The 18,382-nt window shown below is 36.3% G+C and overlaps 1 protein-coding gene and 1 long non-coding RNA gene across 3 annotated transcripts; both read right to left on the reverse strand.

Annotated features, from left to right (window-relative positions):
* Positions 1 to 1,909: 1,909 nt before the first annotated feature.
* LOC121241228 lies at positions 1,910 to 11,709 on the reverse strand. The gene is made up of 5 exons (XR_005935686.1): positions 11,390 to 11,709; positions 10,524 to 10,727; positions 10,068 to 10,181; positions 9,340 to 9,609; positions 1,910 to 1,922 (listed from the first exon to the last, which is right to left on the reverse strand). It is a non-coding gene; the product is annotated as an uncharacterized LOC121241228 (long non-coding RNA).
* Positions 2,506 to 5,876, reverse strand: LOC121241227 (zinc finger CCCH domain-containing protein 22-like). Of its 2 annotated transcripts, none has more exons than XM_041138914.1 (9): positions 4,864 to 5,876; positions 4,455 to 4,637; positions 4,180 to 4,359; positions 3,989 to 4,080; positions 3,652 to 3,900; positions 3,387 to 3,549; positions 3,115 to 3,175; positions 2,968 to 3,034; positions 2,506 to 2,853 (listed from the first exon to the last, which is right to left on the reverse strand). In XM_041138914.1, the coding sequence occupies exons 1-7, from the start codon at positions 5,733 to 5,735 to the stop codon at positions 3,154 to 3,156; spliced, it is 1,761 nt and encodes a 586-aa protein (XP_040994848.1). In that variant the 5' UTR covers positions 5,736 to 5,876; the 3' UTR covers positions 2,506 to 2,853; positions 2,968 to 3,034; positions 3,115 to 3,153. The 2 variants fall into 2 exon arrangements, with proteins under 2 accessions (XP_040994848.1, XP_040994847.1); XM_041138913.1 differs by having other exon boundaries at positions 3,652 to 3,906.
* Positions 11,710 to 18,382: the final 6,673 nt, after the last annotated feature.

Consider the following 18,382-nt stretch of genomic DNA (forward strand, 5'->3'; position numbering starts at 1 on the left):
ACCCTTCCATATCTAATGGAAGTTTTTGATGGTGGTGCTGGTGCCAGTCTTAGTTGTTGATGGATGGGCAAAATGCATTAGCAACCTATTTAGTTCCCTAATGGTAATCTAATACAGCTCCCACCACTCAAACCAGCAAGTCATCATCTTATATTCAAACATTTTTCTACTAAACTTTTGACATCCTCTCTCTCTCTCTCTCTCTCTCTCTTCAATTTCTCACATTTTTTCTTCTAAAGGCATTGCTTATAGCTAGAACAATGATACATGTGTCACGTATAATTTTCTTTTATAATTATTTATATAATCATATTTTAAATTGAGTGTATTTGTGTAAAATATTATTTTTTTTATAAGTTATTTTAAAAAGAATCACCATTAAGACTATATATGTCAGATGTAAACTCAGGCGTTATCGTGTCTCCACATATTCTAACATTACACGTGCCGCTTGGATCGTTGTTTTATCGATCTCAAGTCTTTCAAATTTGACCTACGCGGCCCTTAGCATGGCGATTTGACCATCTTTCTACATTGTAAAATGGAGATGTAGAGGAATGCAAGTAATAATCTCTAGAATAAGGTCGATTATTATGTGATCGTTTATGCTCCTTTATTGGTTGTGTGATTGCAGTCTTCAACAAGAACACCTTGGTCCAATATTTAGCTAAAATCACAACAGGCTGTCTCTTTCGACACTCCCTCCTTGACACTGATTGATCTCCACAATCAGCAGCAACACATGTCCGATACCCTTTTTGTTTTGTCTTGAACTTCCTTGATATGAGTTGACTGGTGAGAGGGCAATTCTAAACACAGTTGGAACGCAACCAGCAAAAGTAGAAGACACAAAGGAGCTGCATAATTCTTCAGACCATGCCAAGACTCCAGAGACAAAGTGCTAGATCCACAAGTGAATTATACAAAATAATATTACAAACCAATGTGACTTCATTTGATCTATTATATCTATTTTATAATAAAAGTAATTTTATAATTTGACAAACTGCATTAAGTCATATCAGTTTGTGTAATTGTTTTTGTGTAATAACTTTATGGCTAGAGTATTTCTCTAAAAAAAACTTACATATTTTCTATTAGAGAAATATTCTAACCACAAATGAATTATACAAAAATAATCTCACAAACTAATGTGATATGATATGATTTGTCAGATTGTAAAATTACTTTTATAGTAAAATATATTTAACAAATTACCTGAAATCACGTAAGATATTACTTTTCCAGTAATGTTCGTATTATTTAAACAAGGTGAACTTCTGAAAGTGAAAGGAATGCCAAATACCATTCATATATGATGTCAGAAACCATGTGACATTGTGGCCCTGGTCCCTTATCCCTTCATGTCCACCTAAAAGAAACCATAAAATGAGACCAAAAAGTCCCCTAAAGTGACCTTTAATCACATGAAAGAACAACCCCTTTCTTTTCTTCTACTAATATTTTCCATCAGTTTTATTTTTATTTATTTTTCTGATGTGGCTGTTTCATAATCTAATGGATGGAAAATGCTGAGGTAACAAGGACAATAATAGTTGAAAAAAGTGACACAGACACAGCTTTTATCCACTTCATTCGATGCCACACCTTTACCCTTTCGACGCTTCCAAATCATTGTAGTTGTTTAGCTTCCACTACAGTTTCCGTACAAAATTCAGCATAATTCCGCAACTTGAACACTTGATTCCTCTCAGGTTTTCCTTCACTCACTGGTAAGATCAGTCTGATTAGCTCAAAGTTAAAATTTATTGAGTATTTAATTATTATAGAGTAAAATATACTCATAATAGATTAGTTAGGAATTGAATTTAGCTACAGTAACTTTTAAAAATATTTTTAAATTTAAAAATTACTGTACATACATTAAATATATATTTTATTAATTATTTCTCTCTCTCTTTCTTTCTATCACATATTTTATCACAATTAATGTATTAATTTGAGTTAGTAATATATTAATTTAATAAGAATATAATTATTAATTAATATATAATAGGTAGAATAGTAAAATATGATAAAATAAAATAAATTAATAATTAAAAAAATTAATTATTTTAAAAATTATTAATTATTCATTACTATATAATTAATAAATATATAATCTAATGCGAAAACTTGACGTGAATAATTAAAATCAAATTCATCTTATATTATTTTATTATTATATAATGAAGAAATAACTATTCTAATGTAGAAATTTATATGAATGAAATAGTTAAAAGTTAAATTTCTCTTACATTCTTAAAAAATGTCTTTTAATTTTAGCTAATCCAATGAGAGTGTCCTATAAGGTTAGTGAAAAAAATATAAGTTTCCAAAATATCTAAAAAAATAAATAAATCTACAAACTAAGATTCATTAGATAAACTTTATATTAAAGAGAACTTTGCAGTCGGATATGTTACAGTAAGCAACGCTATCATTTGTGAACTTTACTTTCATCAGATCTTTCTGAGAACCAAAGATTTCTAAAAAAGAAAGAAATGTAGAAATAGCAATATAATAGCAATACTTGCAGGATCATCCATGCTTGCATGTTACAAGCTAGCCTTTCTTCCATTAATGCTGAGTGGTACAGCACACACACCTGTAGAGACAGGGCATAAAGCAAGGAAAGATAGAGACCCCACTCCCATAAATCAGTGCATCTGTCCTTTTTACGTATGGGTTTATACATATATATTCATTCTAAGTAGTATCTCTAATATTGTTGTTGATGATGGTGATAGATATCCTGAGATCTTGTCTACAAATTTCTTTGATGGTAGGTATGATTGCTGGCTGTAAGCGGTTAGAGGATTTTTCTTCTTTCATTTGTGCTTCTAAACCTTTCTGCATGTAAAAACATAAAGCAAAAGAAATTACAGATTAGTTTGACTAAAAACTCAGTGAGTTAAACGTAAGGAATTATGGGATCCAAGATCTAAAAGATGGATAATCTCCAACCTAGCATAATCAAAACCTTGCTGGCCATGTTCATGATGTCAACTACATTCCATGCCCAGAAGGATACCTGAAAATAATCAAAACAATAAGCTTGAAGAGCTTAATTAGGTTCACAACAATGAAATTGTGGTGGTGTGTTGGCAGGACCTGGACATTTGGAGTAAACATTTTTCAGAGAAGCCATGTTCAGGGGGAAGAGTGCTCTAAGCTGCTCAACACAAAAGCAGAACATAAATAAAATTAAAATGAAAGAAAATGTCATAAGAAAGAACCTAAAATAACGATTTCACCAAACTGAAGAAGTCTACTGAAGTTAACATTAGTTAAACAAGAACAGAAAAGCAGCCCGGTTGACCAAAATCCTGGTTCATCGCCATTGTGGGCAAACTTTCTTCACATCCGAAATCTTAGTTTCATACCTTTCAGGAAGGTCGCTTTCTTTAGGATGTGATCTATCCTCCTCGTCCATGCTATCAACAGTGCCACGACTGCAAGTCAGATTCACTTCCTGTTGCAACTCCGGATCAGCACCCGCAGCAGAACTAGTTTGGGAAGTGGCTATACCCGGGTTGTCACCTTTCTCTGAAGCAACCAATTAAAAATAAAACACATGCAATGAATCTTCAACATTTTTGCAGTATGAATACTATTTCAATGTTAAACAACATCAATTGATGAATCAACCTGTAGGGACTTTTTGATTAATGCCATCAGGTGGAAGAATGGGGATTTGATTGTTGGGACTGAGAGTTGGTGAGGGAATGGTGGACCCAACAGATAAATTTTGATGAGTATAATAGCGATGACTCTTCAAGTCTTCAAGTTGCAGATTCATGAGTCTTCTTCCTTGTAGTTCAAAGGCTTGCTGCAACTCAGCCTGTTCCTCAAGTTTCCTTCTCAACATCTCTTGGGTATCATAAAACGTTCTTGCTCCTGGTTCTAATGAACACAACTTCATAAAAATAGCGAAAAAAATAATGACATTGAAAAAAGGATCTTGCTTGCTTGTTGATTTGCTTACCAAAGTGAAGATCAATAGGCTCTCTAGAATCAAGCCCTGATGGAGTTGAGCACAATGGATACTCTCCCCTCTCCAAATGTTGCTGCTGCTTCCTAAAATATTAGGATCGATTGACAACAAAAACATCAATTTAGGAACGCAAGCAGCACATAAAACAAGAAAATAAAATGGAGAATATGCGCATATTATACTTGTCCGGTATCTTTCCCTTCTCCTTATAAGGCTTAACAAGAACACGGGAATCACAAACAAAATGAGGATTCCCTTTCGCCAAAATGATCTTCACCGTCTCCGCATAGACAAATGTAACAAATCCAAACATTCGCTTCTGTTGGTATGGAATCCTCACATCTTGCACAGGTCCATAAATGCTTCAAAACGAAACAATTCACTGTGTTTATAACTACTATTCCTTCATTCAAAACTTGATTTGCCAAGATTCAAACAACCTAATGAAATGATTTACTTGAAGTAGTTGGAAACATCTTCCTCTCTGAAAGCACTATCAGCTGGGAATGTCAAGTAAATCTGTCTCGAGCCAGGATGCGCCATTCCTCCCAGTCCCATGGACGAAAAATCATTCTTTTCAGGCCGGTAGCGCCCAAACTGGTGAAGCTCATCCTCCATAAATGCTGATGCTGCGGCCGATCTGTAGTATCATCACCATGTCACGATAGAGTAAAGCCCAGCATCATTAAACCGTAACTTGTAATTTGCAATGTATGGTACTACGATATGGAAACTGGAAAATAAGTTCATGACACACACAGAACACAAAAACCCCATTCAAAATGAGTAACTAATTGCACTCTGCGTGTGAGAAAGTAAAGAGTTCAGACTCCAATATTACAAAGTCGTATTTGAACAGTACATGCCTCTGGACATCATTTTGTTGCTGCAATAGAAAACTCAGGCACTTATTGTAAGGGAAAGAAGCTCCAGCCATGAACTGCGAAGCCGTGGCCCGCTTTTGTTGGTGAACGGCTTTTGATCTGATGAGGAACTCTTGTTCTAACTCATTGAATTTGCTCGGAGAACCAACAATAGCAGTAGCATCCAAGGAATCAGTATGGAGAAACCGGCAACTGCTGCCATTTTTACAACACCCTCTGGCGAAATACAAGCATGGCTTCCATCCAAGCCCAGAGCTTGCATCTTCGGACCCAGAAGACACGCCTGAAGACAAGTAGCTTCGCGCGTGCAACAAGGGTTCAGCATTAGCGCTTGGACTCCCGGTTACCCCTAGCCGCCGATCGAGCAAATCATCGATCTTGGAATCGTTGACGAAAGCAAGATGGTCTTGAAGCTGGTAATCATCAATGAGGTCAGTAGAACTATACGGCAATGCAGAAGATAAAAATGAGCCGGGAGTACCAATATCACTGGTTTCTTTAACAACACTGGCGTAAGAGAGAGGAGTGCAAAAGCCAGTGCGATGCCAAGGGTTTGCTGAAGAGGAAGATGGGTTTGGGATGTCAAAGTTATTCGATGTGTTTCTTGACCTTGAGATTGGGTTGAAGGGCGAAGGAGAGGAGGGTGAAGAGGTAGGGTTTGAGGGGAGTCCCAAGTGGGTTTTGGCTTTGAGGATGAGATTATGAAGATTGGTGTCTGGTCCAAAGGCTAAGCGTATCATCTCCTTCTCACCATGATCTTGCAAGAAAAGGTACCCCATGATCTTTGAGGCATTTGCTGGGTCCAAAGTTTGGATCCTTGAGAAAACCACCTTAGTTGCTTCAGATGTATCCATGGCAGAAAACACTCAACTCCCTAAAAACTACTTGGAGCTGGAGAAACAGTAGGAAGAATGAATTTAGTGTGGACTTTTGTCAAAGAGAACAATAATGGGTGGATGAATATCTTAGTAATATAATGGTGGTGGCATGGATTGGTTTGGTTGTTGAAATGAATTGTGTTGAATTGAGTGAAAATAATAAATTATTATTTTTTAATATTATTATTATTTTAAAATTTAAAAAAATTAAATTATTTATTATATTTTATATTAAAATTTAAAAAAATTATAATGATAAGTTGGGAGAAATTGAAATGATTTAATCATTCAAACGAAGCGGAAGCGAGAAGCAAATGTACAAAGAAGGGTGGGTCTTTCTCTGTCGTCACGACCATGAAAAAGAAATAGTAGCCAGTGGACTTGTAGGGATTAAACTTTTGAGGTTAAAGATCAATTTACAGGTGCCCTGGTTATGCACTGATGCTGCTGCTCCTCTCTTTGAACCTAGAACCACAACTTTTGGTGGCAGCGCATAAGCTGCTGCTGCAGCAGCAGCCTTGGGAGTTGGGAGAGTGAAAACTCTCTCTCTCCATACTTTCTCTCTCATATTTTTAAGGGGTTTGTCTTTACGGAATTGGACAAAACAAGGGTAACTGGAGAGTAGATTCAGATCTCTGAATGGGAAAGAGTTTGTCTTCAACCAGGTTTTTTACTCATTCATACTAAATTGTATTTATAAATGAAAAATAAATAGGCAACTGCCACCGTAAAGGGTGTCCAGCCACCTTGGGTTGGTGGGGGGATATGTTAGCACAACCGAGGCCCTACTCCCATGAATGAGCTCTGAGTTTGGTGATGTCGAACCAAAAGAGAGAGGGAAGGAGGTGTCTGACATAAATTACTAGGCCTGTTTGAATTGAGGTAGTTAAGCATGCACCAGCAGCAGTAGAGCTTATTTTTCTGCTGTTTAGTAAATTTCAGACGAATAGGCCAAATCTTCATGGATGTCATTACCGTTCAATTTTCACTGTTTTCTTTTACTTTTATTTTTATTTTTATCCAATGGGTAAAAATATATCATGCAAGAGTAATGTTATTCTATTGTAAGTTTCACGTATTCTTTTTTTAAAGGTCACGTTTATTATTAAAAAAAATTAAAAATTTTATATTTATTTATTTTTTTGAAAATAGTGAGATGAATTTACAAGCTTGAGATTTTAAATATCATTTCTTGAGATTTTTATTAAAATCCCTCAACTTTAAGATTTGATTTATTTTCATAACTTATTTTAACGCATCTTATATAATCATTATAACTATTTTAAATTTTTATACAAAATAAAATAAATAATTTAATTTTTTTAAATCTTAAAATAAAAATAATATTAAAAAATATATTTTAATAATATTTTATTTAATTTTTAATTTTAATTACAACACATCTCATTTCATCACGAAAACAAACTAGCCATAATATTTTTAATTTTGTTTTAATGCAGTCCTCAATTAAAAAGAAAAAAATTTCGGGATGCCCAATAATTTTGTCTCCTCTTTTATCTTTTCGGATAAGAAGAATACAAAAGATGGATTGTACAGCAGCAGCTAGCATGTGTTTTCTGACCTCAAAATGAATGGTTCCATTAAAAATAATTAATTTCAATTTAAATGGTTCGGATTTTACTATCTCAATATTTCAATTCATTGCATAAATATTGAATATATTTTAACGAACTGTTGCAATTGTTCCAACAGGTGCTTTGAACACTATTTTCATTGCATCGGTTTCCATCATATGAATCTGATTGTTTAGTGTTGAAACATATCCACGAAGGCGAAGAAAGCAATGGGAAGGAAGAAGGTAAGTAAATAAAATTTTAAGAAGGTGGGATTATTCTTTGAAATGTCAGGTTATAGGAGTTTTAAAGAGACCTCATTCTCTCCAAAAATCACCATTAAATCAAAACATGCACAGAGGGAGCACCCTTCCTCCTTCATCATTCCTCCATCTTCTCTCTAGTTTTCTTATTTTATTTTCTTTTTTTGTTGTTTTTTTAGGGCTAAGTATGACGGAATGTCAATTTGCTATTTTCCAACATTCGGCGACTATCACGTGCCCTATCGCAGGTTTCTCAAGTCGCCGCTCCTTCAGACAGGCGAAGGATTTTGCCGAATTGAGTCACATGCATGGTCCAAAGTGGACACGTGAAATACACGTGCCATCACTATGGGTGCTCTTCTGCCGCCACGTGCAGTTTTTTTGAGACCAAGACCACCGATTACTTCAGATCTAACTGACCGTCATACTCTCATGGTGGCGCATGGCTCTCACACACCATCACAGTCACTTTGTTTGTTTTTTTCTCCTCCAAGATTGAAAATGCGATTATATGTCTTTCCAAGAAGTAATTCATTTTTTTCACGTATCTTTAATTTCTATTATGTCTTTTGTTTTAGAAAAATAAAAACAAAAAACGCAGTCTCTTAGACTTTTGTCCATAGAGTGTGTCCTCTACTCCGTCTTAGACAGAGTATGGAGTTTATAAACTCTTCCTTGGATAGAGTTATGCTATCTCTCAGACAGGTCTGTAGAAGTTTGCAGCATAGACTAGACTATGTCAATCACAGTTGTATACTGTAGAGCTATTAATGTTGTAATTAATTTGTTATGTATGTTTTACGTCAAAGTTATAATGTCCATTATTAATGAATGCAGTATGTTTTATAAATAAAATAAAATGTCACGTTATAGAGATGCATTCGAAATTAACGAGTGTGTAACTCCTGTGTTTTATTTTGAAAGAGAACCATGTCCATATCCAGACACCAGCATTTAAAAAAAAAAAAGCACCTTGCTTGCGTACTTCAAAACCACTTCTCATGTTTTGTTTTATTGTCTTTTGGATCCGGAAATTACTCGTTGATTGCTGCTTTTCTATATCACATATAATCTTACGTACCACATTAAACCACTAGATTTGATTAATTAATTAATATAATATACCTTTGTATCCACAATGATGAAACTTGCACATCATTGAGACTAGTGTTGGTCAATGTTTTCAAGCGGAACATGTGAATATCCATTACATTAAACAATTGGCATTTAGAAATACCATGAAACTCAGATCTTAGGAAATATCAGCCTTTTGGCACATTGTTCATGACTAACATAGTTAATGGTTTACAAACATTAGGCCTGTCCAGAGGTTCAAGGACCATTCAACTTTGTTCAATAAGGAAACTTCTAAACCCTTGCCAAAAAATACAGATATACAAATCCATACAGCCTTCTGGAAAATTCACCCCCCCCCCCCCTCTGGAAAATTCACCCCCCCCCCCCCCCCCCCCAAGCGCAGCATTTCAGAATTGATTTTGGGATATTCTTACACCGGTCTCTCCTAATGTACTTCATTGCTGTGTTCTCTTTCAGTCTCTCTCATTCAGTCTCATTGCCTTCGGCCCTTCAGCACTCCGGTCCAACAGTACATTACTCATTGAAGGCTTTCTGGTGGAAATTTGAACATAGAACAATCAACTGCTCTACAAGCAGAATTATTGCCCAAATCTACTAAACAATTTTTACATCTGCTTTTGCAAGCAAGAAACTCACGCGCTTAACAATCACTTGATTCACTTATATGTAATGCCATCTAGCTACTGTGCAGAACAAATTGTTTTGCAATTATTCTTTTGAATGCCTTCATAATCAGGATATCTATGCTTCTATTGTCAAGGGATCGAATCATCGAACTTCAAATCCTCCTTTTGCAATGTTAATGTGCCCAGGAAAGGAAAGTTTAGAAATAAGATTCGTCTGCTAAAATGTTTGGGACCTCTCATACATGCAAAAGAGACAGCATGGCATCTTATACAGAAGAGGTCGAACTCCCTGAAGTACAGTAAATATATACTAGAACTTAAATGAACTTGAGAAATTGTATGAGAATTATGCAACACTAGATGCATCATTCATGTCTACAATGAAACCTTAAAGGAAACTTATAACACTCTAAATTGGGAAGTGAGCTAGACGCCATAATGACAGTAATTGATCTTTTCTTTAGTCATAATGAGTTCATATTTCTCTTGGAATACTCCCAGACGGTAAGAACTTTGTCATCTACCAAACTTTAAGTTGAGAAGCACAATTGCAGAAATATAAGATTCGTTCAGGAAGCCCATCACCACAACATAATAGGATCATAAGGCGGAGGAATAAATCCTGAATTAGATGTAAATATCAATGAGTATGAAATTAAATGTTGCGTACTTTGTGAAGGAAATAAGTAGACATAATTTTAGTTTCTTGTTCTTCAAAAAATAGTAATAAGCAGAGAGATTTCAGACCTGATGGCTTCAAGCAAAAATCACGCGTGCTTGAACAATTTCATACTGAGCCAATGAAAATATACAGCAACCACAAGGATAGGGAGAGTCAGAGGCACTAAGAAGCAGTAATACCTATCAAAGCATGAACAAAAAGAAAATAAAACTCCAGCAAATATAAATGCCAAAAAAGTTTAATAGACCCAATAATTGAAGTGTTACATAGGTAATTCAACACAACAAAATGCAGCAAAATTATGAAACCCAGAATGGCATAAACAAAATGCAGCAAGAACTTTTAGAAACTTCAAAACCATCGGATTTTAAGAAATGGTAATCGAAAAAAAAGAAAGCAAACTAGACGCCAAGAAATACATACCGATCTAAGAAAACCTGTAATTTGTGCCTAATAGCTAGACCTTATAGAATGTAAGGAGAGGAGAAAGAAAGATCAAATCGTAGGAATAAATTGTTTACCAGTCATTTTGAATGGCGGAGATCAGGGCGTTATTGGACGGGGGAAGGAGCTTGGACACAACAGCTGCAAAGAGAAAACCGACAAAGAAGACAGAGCCGATTGCGACGAAAAGGCAGCCCCAGAAAAATTCGTCTTTGGAGGAAGCGAGTTGAGAAGAAGTTGATGAAGCAGCAGCAGCAGCAGAGGAGGAGCTCATTGCATTACTGACATATGCACTCATTCAACACTTACTCTAATAAAACTATTATTCTCATACAGTTTTATTAAGTAATGACATATTTTCTATAGAAGAAACTTCAGGCTGTGCATGTTTAATACTCTCAAAAAGTACAATGGAACAACTTTCACGTCTGAACTCAAACGAGCTCAACCTCAAAGAGAGTTCAACCATTATGTTTTGAGCCAAAAAAGGGGGCTTCAGAGTTCAGACCAGTTAGTGTCATTGACATCAGTGCATAAACTTAACCTCAAACTTCTAATTCCTTAAAAGCCTCGAAATCAACTTTGACATTATAAATTCGAACATTCTTTAATCTTTACCAAGAATAACTTGAGATAACCGACACAAAACAAGAAAAACATGCATGTATCGAGTAATGTAGTAGGCCTGATAGTGATAGCCGCACACAAAGCTTCTTTATCCTAAGGACCTAATGTTCTAAACACTGAGCAATGAGCATACACAAAACAAAGTGAAGTTTGTTTAGATTTTAGAAACCTCCCCAATTAACCCTTTTGATTCAAGCCTTTGAGCATAGAATGACCAGAATACACATACAAATATAGGTTATTTACAACAAAAATAAACATCATCATCAAGCTTCAAGAAAACTAAGAACGTGGGGTCTGGGAGTTGGGCGTCTACCTGCGACGGAGGAGCAAGTTGCAAGACCGACAAGAGCCGAAGGAGGCGAGGGCGAGGGCGAGGGCGAGGGCGAGGGCGAGGGCGTGGAGAGGTTTCCTCGATTTCGGTCTGGACTCTGGGCGGCGCTAGGGAGAAACGGAGAAGAAGGGGAAACCGGGAAAGGTGTGGGGTGGGGTGGGTGATTGCCGATTGGGGTCTGGCCGTGTGGGACTCAGGGTGCCGGCGGCGATATGCAGAGGACAGAGGAGAGGGCCGATTCACTGAAGGAGAAATTTCTCCTCTGCTAGTCTGCTCCCGTCAACGAAAACGAGAGGAAAAAAAAAAAAAAACCTGCATCAAATGTTATTTTTACGAAAAAACCCCTGACCTTTCCCAGTAATTACAAAATCGTCCAGCCCCTATTCGGATTCGAGAAATGCAATTCCGCCTGAGTTTGTCCCTAACGCTTATATATTTTAATTTATTTTTTTATTTAATAATTAAAGAAATGATTTTTAATATATTAGTATATTGTTTTATATTTTAAAAATATTTAAATATGTTAAAAAAATATGAAAAGAAAAAGAAAGAAAAAATAAAAAAATAAATTTGTGCTAGGTGGCATGCCTTCATTGCTGGGTTGTAGCCTAGTACTTTGGATTCAAAGAGTATTTCATCTTATCTCATCTCATCATTACAACTTTATCAAATTTTCATATAACATATAATAAACAATTCAACTTCTTTAAATCTCGATTCAATTTTTTCAAATCTCAATTCATTTTTTTCAAATCTCAATTCAATTTTTTCAAATTTTAAAACAATAATAATATTAAAAAAATATTCTATAATATTTTATTCAACTTTCAACTTTCATCTAAAATTATCTTATTTTATCTCACCATCCAAACCAGCCACCGGACCGAAATCAACATACCGACCAAAATGTCGAAAACGAGTCGGTATTGACCGAAACACCCTGAAACAACTGGCATTTGACCTAGTACGACACAACTCTATCTCGTGCCGGTTATTGTTACCGGTCATTCGGTACAATTTTCAAAACTTTGTTACTAAATAAAGTTTGTATTCGCAAGCCATCTTAATTCATCTCACTACTATTCATTAACTTTAACTCACAAATCTCACTACTATTCACAACCCATCTCAACTCATCTTCGAATTCAAACGATCAGAAGCCAACTCGTTCTCACTCGTTTAAAGCGATTTTTTACTTTTTTTTCACATTTTAAATATTTTTTTAAAAAATAAAAAACTTACAATATTATTAAAAAAAACATTTCCTTAATCATTAAATAAAAAAAATTAAAAAAGAAATTAAAAATCCCAACAGGAAAAGTATCATTTTTCTTTTAAAAAATCCAAAACACCAACTATTTTTTAGCAAGACTGATGTGAAGAGTATCCACATCAGCAATATGTTGGGAATGTAAAAAATAAGGCTTATAAATAGATTTTCTCTTAGTAATTCATTTCTCAAAATATTAAAAAACTATAAGGTACACCCTCCATAAAAAATCTTCATAAATATATCTTACAAAATTAATATTTTTAAAATAAATTTTGAGAGGTAATTTATAATTATAAAAAATACACCAAATCCATAAATTAATACACCCACCATAAAAAAATTTATTAAAAATTTTAAAATGATTTCTAAACATCTAGAAAAAAGAAAAAGCATCATCATTTTAACATATCATATCATAACAGAGGACTAAAAAGATAAATATCATATAATCATATATACAAATTTTGAGATTTCATATTTACTCTTTTTATATAGTCGAGAACAAAGTACCAAACACCAGTAATGATAGAAAAATATTTTTTTTTTCTTTTTTGGATACAAAGGGTAATGCAGAAAAATGACCAATATTGTTTTTATAACAAAATATGTTAGTTTCTCATAAAATCAACCCCAGTTCGAGTTTAGGCAAAATCTAACATAGAAGCACTGCTAACATGGACTTTTTAACATCACTGAATTTTCAAGCGAATATCAATAGTCACCTAAACATAATTAAAGCCATCCTGAGTTAACAGAACTGAGCATTGTCTTTTTTAAATAAAATATTCTGCAAATCAGCAATTGTTCATCATTGCAAATCCCAAACATGATGTGGAAATTAGTTTTTTTTCCTTCCAAACGTGCGTTTTGGAGAAACAACCCCATTTGCAGGAAATGAGGATATAATAAACATGGATGATAGAGATGAAAACGATGATCTACAGCCTGATGATCCATGGCAAGTTGATGATTCCACTCCTTTGAAGAAGAAAGGAAAAAGGAAACTGGACCAAGACCCTAGTAGTTTAGAGATGGAAAACTCTGAGCCACGTGTTACAGAAATGGGAGCAGTGGAGATGGAGCTGGAAACCAAACCACAGAAAAAACAGTTTACCCTCATTACACCAATGGTTCATACGAGTTTCTCTTTTTCTATTATACATCTTCTTTTTGCAATTCACTTGGCAATGATTACTCCACTTCCAGAAGATATAAAGGTTGGCAAACCCCTAGAGGAACAGAACAAAAATCATGACAGTGTTGATGGGATTCCTTCTCTTAAGAAGGTGGATGTCAATGTCTCAGAGAATGGTGGGCAATGGAATGTGCCTTCTCTTACTGTTCATGAGATTGTTTGTTCAGAAGATCATTTTCAAGAAATGATACATTACCCTCCTGTAAATCTAAGGACTTCGCATTGGTGGATTGAGCGGTGAGAAGTTGGCATCGAAATCGCAAAGAAGAAGAAGAAATATCAATGCAGTAGAAGAAGAAATCATAGTGTAGAAGAAGAAATGGAAATCGCAGTAAAAAAGAAATCTGAAGAAGAAGAAATCGTACAACAGAAATCTCACTGAGGGCTTCGGGGCTTAGGTGCAAAACCGGTTCACTTGTTAGTGAACCCGATCTACCAATTAGGGTGTGGGCTTGAATACATTAAATGCACGTAAAGACCAATCCACCTATGACTTGAATTCGGTAAAACCAACAATCAAATCCTATTTCTTCTCTTAGTACCTTCACTTAACCACAAAGGTAATATATAACCATTGTACGAACCAAAACCTCTTGTTTCCAAAAATATTTAGCTGGATAAAACTATGCAAAAACTGACCTTCACTTACACATACAAACCTTACCCTTTCATCATGTCAAATTGACCACAAAATCACGCCCAATACACTCCACTTCAATAGAACTCCATCTTCACAGTTACCCACTAGCAAACATCCCAAATCAGTCAACCACATAGATTTTCAGGCCTAGCATTTATCACCAAACCCATTAACCATCTTAGATGAACCAAATCCGCAACCCAAACAACATAGTCCTAACAATCTAGAAACCATAGTTGTTGTAGTAAAAAAAATGAGATTTACCTTGGGTTGAATTAGTCCAAGTAGGCTACGGTAGAACGGAGTGGGTGGTTAGCTGTGGGGCTCCATGCGGTGAAGCTTGTTGGATCATAGTGGTTTGAACGGAGGGCATTTAGCGGCTTGATTTGGTGGCAAGATCAAAGCAGAGAGGGAAACGGACAGAAAGAGAGGAGAGGTGTCACAGGTTGATTTAAAGGTGAGATGAAGATTGAGAAATGGAGGAAGAAGGGGTACGAGAGAAGACGGAGAAAGGGAATGAAGAATTCTGAAATGGTGGTCAAAGAGTCAAGGAAAGAGAGTGTAAAGTATAGTCTAGTTCACAGCCATTGGATTGAGCAATTAAGGAGCATCTGGAGATGACACGTGGCTAAGGATGTAATTAGCTTATTTAGCTTTATTGTATTGTCTTTTATAAACAAATGTTAGTTTTCTATTTTAATGTCCAGTTTTTTCTATTTCCTGTTGTATCCCATTAGTTGTCAAGTTTGTATTGGTTGGGACCACACTGGTCAGATTTCGATTAATTGTCACTGTTGTCATGAACAATATAGCCCACAAGTAATAGATAGTTATTTTCTCACTTCTATCATCTTCTTCCTCTTCCCGCACATACAAGTTTTCACCCTCTAAGTGAGAAAATTACCCTTAATCCAATACTAGTATCCATAGTGTTACAAGTGGTATCCATAGCCACATTCCTTGATTCCAACGATATGGCTGAAGGGATACGCCACAATCAATTGCAAGAAGGATTGAATGTCTTGAAAAAGTCCACTGACTCACAATTCAAATGCCTGGAAACAAAAATGTTGGGTTTAAAGAAAAGCACCGAGTTTTAGTTTAGAACCCTCGAATCTGAGATGTCAGCCTTATGAAGAGACATGGGAAACCAGCTGGTTGCCTTAACCCTAGAGCTACAAAAGAAAAACCAAAGTCAATGTCAAGAAGAATCATCATCTGGCGTTACAATGAACATAAAGAACGTCGGCAGCAGTATGGAGATGTGCTAACCAGATCAATGAGGGTGAAATTTCCTTCTTTCCACGGAGAGGGTCCCAATGGTTGGATCTACAAGGTAAACTACTTCTTTACCTTCCATAATATACTACCACAACATCGACTGAGATTAGCATTCTTCCATATGGAAGGGAAGACCCTAATTTGGTTTGAAAATATGGAGGAAATGGGGATGTTCTTGGATTGAGACTCATTTGTCTGTGCTTTACTAGTACATTTTGGGCCAAGTGCTTACTATGATCCGATGGAAGCATTAACTAGGCTGCGGCAAACAGGCAATGTCGAAGACTACAAGGGCAATTTCGAAAATCTGTTAAATAGATTGAAAGGGCTCTCTGAAGAAAACAAACTAAGTTGTTTTCTAAGTGGCCTCAAGGATGAAATACGGCTAACTATAAGGATGTTTAATCCTCACAGCCTAATTGCAGCCTACAACCTAGCAAAGATTCAAGAGGAAAATGTGGCACTGTCTAGAAGATATCATAGAAGCTCAATGCTACCATCTAATGAACCAGGGATTTTAAAAAACCCCTTCAGCCCTTGCAGCTGAGCAAACTAAAACCATGGTTAAGCCCTAACTTCCAATGCATAAAATTAATCAATCTCAAATGAAAGATAGGAGGGAACGAGGGTTGTGTTATTATTGCAACTCTAAATGGAACTCAGGCCACATGTGCAAAAAACCTAAGTTGTATATTTTGGAGGAGGTGTTGGAAGACAGTGTAGAGGTAGACAATGGGGTGGAACAGAACCAAGAAACAGTCACCGAGGCCTTAAACTTCATATTTGTGGATGCTAACCCAGAAATTTCACTTCATGCCATCATAGGCTCCCTCAATCCGCATATAATGAGAGTTAAAGGGAAAGTAGGTTCCCAATGGGCTATCATTCTCATTGACACAAGGAGCACACACAATTTTCTAGACCCAGCTATTGTCAAAAGGGGACAACTATCTCTTAATCAAGCAAACAGGGTTAAAGTTAGGATGGCTAGTGGGTGCAACTTCCCGGTGAAGGAGAATGTGTATCTACCAAATTCTGCATTCAGGGGGTGACCTTTACAAACAACATGCATGTTCTAGTTGTGACTGGCTGCGACATGGTGTTGGGCATACAGTGGTTTAGAAGTTTAGGCTCCATACTTTGGAACTTTGAGCAATCACCATGCATTTCACTCATCAGGGTCGACACTTGGGGCTGGCAGCTTCTCAATTAATCGATGAAGGGTCTGCTCATAAGGATCCCAAGTTGGAAGCTAGGGGTGTAGTGCTACAATTAATGGAGGAACCAGAGCTTGAGGGCCATGGTAAAACCGTGGGACCAATACATGATTTACTGCAAGTTTACTCTGATGTTTTTGATAAGCCTAAGGGGCTACCCCTTCAAAGGTCCGATGACCATGCTATAAACCTATTGCCCCAAACTAAAACCGTTTTAGTGAGGCCTTATTGCTACCCTTACTTCCAAAAAGATGAGATCAAGAAGATCATTAAGGAACTGCTCAACTCAGGGGTCATTCAACTGAGTCAGAGCCCTTACTCATCCCCCGTGCTGCTGGTTAGAAAAGCAGATGGAACATTGTGCTTATGCGTGGATTATCGAGCCCTTAATCAGGTTACATTAAAGATAAGTTTCTCATTCCCGTAGTAGAGGAACTTATGGATGAATTACATGGTTCTATCATTTTTTCTAAGTCGGATCTTCGATCTGGATACCACCAGATTCATGTTAAACTCGACGATATTCACAAAACAGCTTTCCAGACACACGAGGGCCACTACAAATTTTTCGTCATGCCATTTGGAAAGACTAACACGCCCTCAACCTTTCAAAACCTTATGAATGAGGTATTTAAACCCTTTATCAGGAAATTCATCTTAGTCTTTTTTGATGATATTTTAATTTACAGTAAAAGTGATGTGGAGCACCTAAGAACTGCCCTAGAAACACTGAGATAACAACACCTTTTTACCAAGCTTTCTAAATTTCGATTTGGATGCACTAAATTCACCTATTAAAGGCACTTGATTTCAGCCCGGGGGATTCAGATAAATCCTGAGAAGCTGCAAGCCAAGTTACAATGACCTCTTCCCAAGTCACTCAAAGAGTTGGGATGATTTCTAGGCCTAACTGGCTACTATAGAAGGTTTATTAGAGGGAATGGAGGCATACCAGCTCCCCTCCCACAGATGTTGAAGAAAAACAGTTTTGCTTGGACACCAGAAGCAAAAATGGCCTTTAAGAAGTTAAAAGAGGCTGTAACACAGCCCCTAGTCCTGGCCCTACTAGACTTCTCACAGCTGTTCACCATAGAGTGTGATGCATTCGGGGATGCAGTGGGTACAATGCTCATGCAAGGAGGCAGACCCATCACATTTTTTAGTCAAAAACTGAAGGGTAAAGCACTACAACTCTCAAGTTATGAAAATGAATTATTCTCCTTAGTTTCAGCAGTCACAAGTGGCGCCCATATTTACTAGGTCAGTCCTTCATCATCAAAACTGACCAAGAGAGCCTGGAGTATTTACTAGACCAGAAGGTTGGTATACCCATGCAGCAAACATGGGTGACCAAACTATTAGGGTATGA

The sequence above is a fragment of the Juglans microcarpa x Juglans regia genome, chromosome 7S (genome assembly GCF_004785595.1).
Source record: "Juglans microcarpa x Juglans regia isolate MS1-56 chromosome 7S, Jm3101_v1.0, whole genome shotgun sequence".
NCBI lineage: Eukaryota > Viridiplantae > Streptophyta > Magnoliopsida > Fagales > Juglandaceae > Juglans > Juglans microcarpa x Juglans regia.

What these genes read in the sequence shown, in the direction of transcription:
- LOC121241227 (XM_041138913.1), bottom strand. Translation starts at nt 5,735, where the DNA reads ATGGATACATCTGAAGCAACTAAGGTGGTTTTCTCAAGGATCCAAACT. An exon ending in GCCTATTGATCTTCACTTTG is followed by an intron (nt 3,907 to 3,988) that starts GTAAGCAAATCA and finishes TGTGTTCATTAG; the next exon opens with AACCAGGAGCAAGAACGTTT. An exon ending in GAAAGCGACCTTCCTGAAAG is followed by an intron (nt 3,176 to 3,386) that starts GTATGAAACTAA and finishes TGTGTTGAGCAG; the next exon opens with CTTAGAGCACTCTTCCCCCT.